This window comes from Sinocyclocheilus grahami, unplaced genomic scaffold, assembly GCF_001515645.1.
Source record: "Sinocyclocheilus grahami isolate Dianchi unplaced genomic scaffold, SAMN03320097.WGS_v1.1 scaffold1287.1, whole genome shotgun sequence".
Taxonomy (NCBI): domain Eukaryota; kingdom Metazoa; phylum Chordata; class Actinopteri; order Cypriniformes; family Cyprinidae; genus Sinocyclocheilus; species Sinocyclocheilus grahami.
In genome coordinates this window covers 206,793-213,848 of record NW_015506466.1, presented here as the reverse complement: position 1 = coordinate 213,848, position 7,056 = coordinate 206,793, and the positions used below count along the sequence as shown (strand labels likewise).

Below are 7,056 nucleotides of genomic sequence, written 5' to 3'. Positions count from 1 at the left end.
TGATTAGGGGATTAGGGTTGAAGCTAAACTCTGCAGGACACTGGCCCTCCAGGACCGAGTTTGGGCACCCCTGCTCTAGGCTGACTCTGGAGTAGAGTGTCCAATTCTCAATCGAGATATCACTGTATCATCCCTTCTATTACCATAAGCAGTTCTTACATGTCCTACTTGTTTATTTATATCATACAAATGTCGCCCTTTGTTACCTTTATCCCATCTCTCTTGCCAAGATGAGGGAGTAAGGGCAGGTGGAGTGATGGGAGTGTCTCATCCATGGCACTGGACCATTTACAGGATGCTGCTGTGGACTTCTCCATCCTCACTGCTCACACCAGTCTGCAGACATTTCAGATCCTGCAAAAATTTACAAACACAATACAAAAGCAGTCATTTTAACAGCACAATGTCATTTGATTTCTGTATTAGAAGTAACAGAATGATCTTACTTTATATTTTTGTTTCAGGTTTTCCCTTTTTTTCACAAATGAAAAGTCACATTGCCTTGCAGGTCCTGCTCCACCACAAAAGCCCTACAGCAAATGCACAGAAATCAAGAATCAGAAAAGTGCTGTGATAACTGTTTAAAATTACAGTAATTAAAATAAACTACAACTTAAGATTTAAAAGATGTTTTATTATTTTCTGTAGTATACTTTCTCAAAGCCTTTGATGGCAGCATTCCTTCATCAGTCACTCTGCACCGTGTATTTGATATGTAATACTCACATTTGTAAACACCCTCGTCGCTGTTCTCCATCATGTTCGATGATGAAGTATCCTCTCCCGTGGGCTTCTGGGATAGAAAAGCTCACTCAGATGTCTGTTCATGTTGTGATGTGCTCATCTGCAGTTCTTTTAGAACATTTTCCTGTCACATATTAAAAATACATTTATTAATCGTCTTTAAGATGTATATGGTTTATGTAAATTCACTTTGGTGTTGTACGTGTGCTTACTGTAGCTCCCCTGTTCACGATACGTAATAAAACATGTTTTTACAGCAAAATCACAGATATACTATACTGTCTAGCGTCTTACACCCTCAACAATTGAACAGTTTACTCTACAGTATGTGATTTTAATACAGGGAACCAGGTTTTTGATTTCTAATACTCACATTTGTAAACACCCTCGTCGCTGTTCTCCATCACGTTCGATGATGACGTATCCTCTCCCGTGGGCTTCTGGGATAGAAAAGTATCCATCGATGAGCACTTCAGAACCTGGCCTGAAGCAGTAGGACATCCGGGGATTTCTCGCCTACTCTTTTATGAATACTGACGTTTCGGACATACTACTTTCTTCACATACTCTTTTCTTCTACTATATAGTAGAAAAGTAGGCGGTTTCGGACGCACCCCCAGAGAAACGTTTCTACACAAGAAGAAGCTCATAATCACATGATTAGGATAGTATATGATTTTTATGTGATTTCACGATTTCAATCATCATGCAGAACCACTTTTTTCTTTTTCTTAGTACAGATCTGCAAGATTCACGTGACGTGGGTCATTATTTTAGGAATTCCTGATTACACTGGTAGAATCACATCGCTGAGTAGATGAGTTTACCTGACAAAAATATGCCATCCCTGCAAAACTCTATTTCAATTAAGTCCATCCAGTGCTGCTCCCTAGTATTTTAAAGTTTTAAAAAGAAACAGGTGACAATAACCCTCATTATTATTGTAAGATACAATTTTTTTTAACTTGTAAAATGCATTTCACTGCAAACATAACATTCAACACTTTAAATCTATTCTATAATGCTTCCACTGTAAATAAGCTTGTCATTTTTGATAAACTTAATATAATTTACCAAAGTACAGCTTTAAATAATCAAATAATTCAAATGTTGCAAAGTTGTGTATAGTATTGGTTTATTGTAGAAAATAACTGCACATCAAAGAGTCACGCCAGTGGAAATAACTGGTCAGAATTGCAATGAGACTGTAGTCCTTGGCACTGAAACATAGTTTTCTGTATGTTCTCTGTATCTCTGCATGTAGCATGTGCAATGTTGCAGCTTTAACCCATAAGATAACCACTGCAAGACAAACACATTCAGATCATCATTAGAAATACAGAGAGTTCATCAAACACAAGACAAGAGAGATAGTGGTCTAAAACCACAATATGATGAAATATATTTTAAAGAAAGTGCTAAAACAATGCTGCTATCTCCCTGAAATACACTGAGAATAATAATAATAATAATAATTATTATTATTATAATATTGAAGAATGAGTAGTGTGTCCAAACCTTGGTAGTGCAATACAATATAAACATATAAATAATGTTCAAAAAGTTAATGTAAAGTTTAGTGACTTACGGTAGTTTCATTCTCATGAAGACTCTGGCCATAAAAAAGCTCAGCAGCACACTGACAAAGCCGATGAAGAGCAGGAGGAAACGGTTGAGCTTGGGAATGTTTGGTGCATTAGAGCGATCCAGAATTATGAATCCAAGACCTCCCATGGTGAAGAGAAAACTGGAGGCCAACCCCTCCATGATGTACTGCCCATTCACCCTTTAAAAGTGAACACAATCATTCAGCACTACACTTTCACGCTACACTTTCGATACTTGGATTCAATAAACAGAATTTTATAAGATATATCGCAGTTTCAGTTTTGTTTTAATTATTGTGCTTGTGTAGCCCCAGTTGTTTATTTTACAAACACCGTCATTGTGCCTCAAGTACATCTAAAGCGCCACCAGCTGGTTGATTTTATGATGACCAGCCGTAATAAACCCTTTACCTGTACGCCAGAAAGGCCACTGGCCTCTGATGCCCGTGTTCATCTGTCATTGATCCGACACTTGGAGGTTCAACTATCACATCATATATGATGCCTGAAGAGATAAAATGATTATGACGACAGTACGGTTCAATCATCCAGAGACAGCGTAATGTCGCACTTAAAAGCATTTAACCAACTATTTATGAGAAAAATAATAATAAAATTTCGTTTCATTCTAACTAATGTAATATGTAGCCAGAAGCAAAAGAGTAAGTCATTCTGTCAGCAGTGAGCAATATAATTTGAGATTTATGAATGATAACAGCACTGTCAGAGAAAACAGGTTAACGTTAACTCGCAAGATTATTTAACAAAACACTTAGCATGCGTCTTCATATTAAATTGAACTGTAATACACAAAAACTTTACTGCAAATTTTTACTAGTAGATAAAATATGCTAGTGTGTACACGTGTGCGCGCGTGCGCGCGCACACACACACACACACACACACACACACACACACACACACACACACACACACACACACACACACACACACACACACACACACACACACACACACACACACACACACACACACACAAAATAGGAGGATAAGTGTTAGCTGAATGCTAGTTACTGAGATTGCTTTAAAATTCTTACCACCGGTAATGAGAAAATATGAAACAATCACGACGGCATATACGGTCATTGCAGAAGGCATATGTAGCCATGACGGTTTTTTAAGTTTGATGTTCGGACATTCCAATACAGTAAACGGTAGGCTAAAGAGAGTCTCCATGGTTCAATTGAGTGCTATATTCCTGTGGCTGCCCGGCTAACGCATACGTCACATTGGTCGTAGAGCGACGTGTACAGGAAGAGACTGGAGAGAGTTCTTCTTCTTCTTCTTATGATGTTTAATGGCGGTTGGCAAACCAGCTTTTGGTGCATATTCCGCCACCTACTGGGATGGAGTGTGAGGCGCTGACGTCAAGGGAAATGCTAATTCTCAAAAAACAACAACAACAACAAAAAAATAATAAAAATCTTCTACCTATATTTTATTATATAAATTTGTTACTTTCAGAAAATTAATAAGAGCTTTATAACCTTTATGAGAACTGTTTAACACATTCTGTAATGTCATAGAATTAATGCTGTCAGATTTTAATTCCTCTTTTAACTGTATTCATTTCCTTCCACTCCAACATGAGCAGGCACCCATACAAATTCTACTATAATTCTCAGTTGCTGTATTCGGTACAAACTTTGCAGTACTTCTAATCAAATATCTTGTCTAGATTCTGATTTTCCACTCAGTATACTTGTGAGTGCAGAATATGAATCTGAACAGATTACCACTGTTGTTGGTTGGATTTCTTCCACCCACTGTAAAGCTATCTGAATAGCGATCATCTCTGCGGCATATACTGATATATTATTAGAAGTTCTTTTTGCAGATTTATATTTAAAGTGAGGAATATACATGGCAGCACTTGTACGCCCAGTTTCTGGGTCTTTAGAACCATCTGTATAAATTTGTAAATTGAAAGTAATGACTATCTAAATGCTGCTGCACTATTGTGTCTTTGGGAACATATTTCTTGTTTTCGTTTATTAAATTAGATATCTGCAAATCAACTTTTGGCATAGAAAAAAAACCAAGGTGGATATACTGGCAGAGCCACCGTGGGCTAATATCGATATTACTGATACATATTTGTTGAGCCTGCTTGCCTACTGTCCAGCCAAAACTATTCAGATATGTCTGCTCATATTCCCAGCAGCTTTCCAATATTTTTTTTACTGGATGATTGGTAAAATGACCTTTAATACCAGTCCAATATACCATTTTAAGCTGAATTTCATGAATGTCTAGTGGTGTTTCACCCATTTCTACCTGCAAAGCAGTCCCAGGAAAGGATCTAAATGCTCCACAACATATTCTAAGGGCTTGGTTTTGAATTACCTCTATCCTAGTTAATAATGAGGCTAATGCTGAGCCAGATACTATTCTACAATAATCAATTGCTGACCTAATTAATGCACTGTATACCCTTTTAAGAGAACATCTAGTAGCTACCCAATCTACTCCTGCCAAGAAACACAGCACATTGACTCCTTTCTTACATTTATCAACTAACTTCTGAATATGTGACCCAAATGTTCATTTGGAATCCATCCATACTCCCAGATACCTTATTAGTGATACTTGCTCTGTTTGTTTATACAACTTTAATTTAACTTCAGGAATTTCCTTCTTCTTTGAAAAACATATTACCTGGGTTTTTTCAACTGAAAGATGAAAACCCCATTGATTAGACCAATTTTCAACAACATCTATAGCCTCCTGCATTTTTTGCCCTACATACTGCAGGTTCTTCCCTTTTTTCCACAAAGCTCCGTCATCCGCATATAGTGCTTTTCCTATTCCTAATTCAATTTCCCCAAAAATATAATTTATCATTATATTAAAAAGTATGGGGCTACAAACACTTCCTTGAGGGGTTCCATTGTCTATTTGATAAATAAAAGTATTCAGTACCTACTCTCACTTGTATTGTTCGTTCTTTCAAGAAATCCATAATCCAGTTATATAACCTCCCCTCGATCTAATTTAATTAACAGCCCTTCCTTCCACACCATGTCATACGCCTTCTCAATGTAAAAAAAACTATTACCGCTTCTTTTTTCACTAGAGCTTTCCTTATTTCATTCTACAAGCATACAACTGCATCTAGTGTACTACGTCCCTTTCTAAATCCACTCTGATATGGATGTAACAAATTTTTGGTTTCCAAATAAAATAATACTCGTGACATAACCATTCTTTCCATTACTTTGCACATGTTTGATGTTAGAGCATGTAACGAATCAGCTCATGAGGAAATATGAATAATTAACCATAACTAGTTATAATTAATTATTCATATTTTAGATCCGCTGTAGATATTTAGGTGACCTCTCAGGGTCAACTGTCTTGTCAATTCTAAGAACGTTAATTTCCTGGTTAAGGGAAATAACTTTCTTACTGTACAATTCTACAAAAGCTTGTAGCATAAAGTAATTACAGAAAGTAATTAGACGGTCTCGGATGTTGATGCAATGGAGCAGCAATTGGCAGACCCTACCTTCCAGAAACAAGTGGTATGTTCTAACATGACCATTTAGCTGAACATTAAAATTTTACAGTTGTACTCTAAAATAAAATGGTTATTTTTCTTAAATACTTCATTTCTGTCATATTAAACTTTCAATTATGATTAGGCTTAAAGTAATGTAAGTTGTTTTTTATCTCATATTTTGGTGGGTCGTGAAATAGATTCTACTTGTCTAGGTGGGTCGTGGTATGGAAACGTTTGGGAACCCCTGACGTAGTGGAGAGCAAGATAGGTAAGTCTTAAGATATTCTTGATTTTTAAATGGAAATACAATCTTTAAAAAGACAAGACTTATCTGTTTTAACTGTGAAAAAGTGGCACAGTGGTTGATTAATTGTTCTCTTTTCAAAGGGCCGTTGGGAGAGCAAGGACAGTGGAGTGAGGAGCTGCACTTTCTGTATTTTATTTATTTATTTATTTTTTGTGAAATAATGTATTTTAGAGTTTTCAGATATGCATATACAAACAATACAAGTTATGCCAAATAATGTTTATCAGGAGCTTCACTTTTTTTTTTTTTTTAAGATACTTATTGTGAGTAATTAACAATCGGTCCCTATAGATTCTCTTTGCCACCTGGAAAATTCTCAGTCCCTCAAAGTGTATAACTGCCGAGAAGCAAGAAAACACACATTAAATTGTATTCTCAATACTTCAACTCTATTCATAGATACAAAGATATTATATAGGCATATGTCGAGGGGAGTTTCAACCCTTTAACCAATGAGGATATAGATGACATACATATAGGATCTTGGCCAAGAATATGTGTTATACAAAATGGCCACATGTACAGGAAGATATGGACATATTAGGAATAGACTTTGCGAAGGATGCTGAACTATCTTCATAGTTCATCACGAACCCCTTTACCGAAGAAAAGGAGGGGTGAGAACGTCTGGGACCAATATAAAATCAGAGAGTATTTTCTAGACCCTATCTTCCAGAAAGTTGTAAATGTACAAGTTGTAATGGTCATGTTCAAATTATTCCAATGAAACCTTGCTTAATAAATCATGCAGAATACAAGTTCTGAAGTTGTTACAAGAAATAAAGTTTTCCGGAAGTTAAAAAGAACTTTTTTTAGATAGTTTTTTATAAAGTTGTAAATGTACAAGTTAAAATAACCATGTTTAAATTTTTCCA

The 7,056-nt window shown here is 36.1% G+C and overlaps 2 protein-coding genes across 2 annotated transcripts in view; one reads left to right on the top strand and one right to left on the bottom strand.

Moving 5' to 3' along the window:
• Positions 1 to 1,847: 1,847 nt before the first annotated feature.
• On the bottom strand, positions 1,848 to 3,646 carry LOC107568856 (oligosaccharyltransferase complex subunit ostc). The gene is made up of 4 exons (XM_016254848.1): positions 3,410 to 3,646; positions 2,763 to 2,856; positions 2,333 to 2,530; positions 1,848 to 2,046 (listed from the first exon to the last, which is right to left on the bottom strand). The coding sequence occupies exons 1-4, from the start codon at positions 3,546 to 3,548 to the stop codon at positions 2,028 to 2,030; spliced, it is 450 nt and encodes a 149-aa protein (XP_016110334.1). The 5' UTR covers positions 3,549 to 3,646; the 3' UTR covers positions 1,848 to 2,027.
• A 2,180-nt stretch (positions 3,647 to 5,826) lies between these two features.
• The window catches only part of LOC107568855 (very-long-chain (3R)-3-hydroxyacyl-CoA dehydratase 1-like), a 114,082-nt gene continuing 112,852 nt past the window's right edge, over positions 5,827 to 7,056 (top strand). Inside the window, exons 1-3 of the mRNA XM_016254847.1 lie at positions 5,827 to 5,896; positions 6,072 to 6,142; positions 6,262 to 6,307. The gene's annotated coding sequence lies outside the window, so the exon portion shown is untranslated. The remainder of the gene's footprint in view (positions 5,897 to 6,071; positions 6,143 to 6,261; positions 6,308 to 7,056) is intronic.

Excerpts from the sequence above, each read along its gene's own strand:
- LOC107568856 (XM_016254848.1), bottom strand. The coding sequence starts at position 3,548 with ATGGAGACTCTCTTTAGCCTACCGTTTACTGTATTGGAATGTCCGAAC. Across the intron at positions 2,857-3,409 it reads ATATTTTCTCATTACCGGTG|GCATCATATATGATGTGATA; the intron begins GTAAGAATTTTA and ends TTATCTCTTCAG. Across the intron at positions 2,531-2,762 it reads GTGGCCTTTCTGGCGTACAG|GGTGAATGGGCAGTACATCA; the intron begins GTAAAGGGTTTA and ends TCACTTTTAAAG.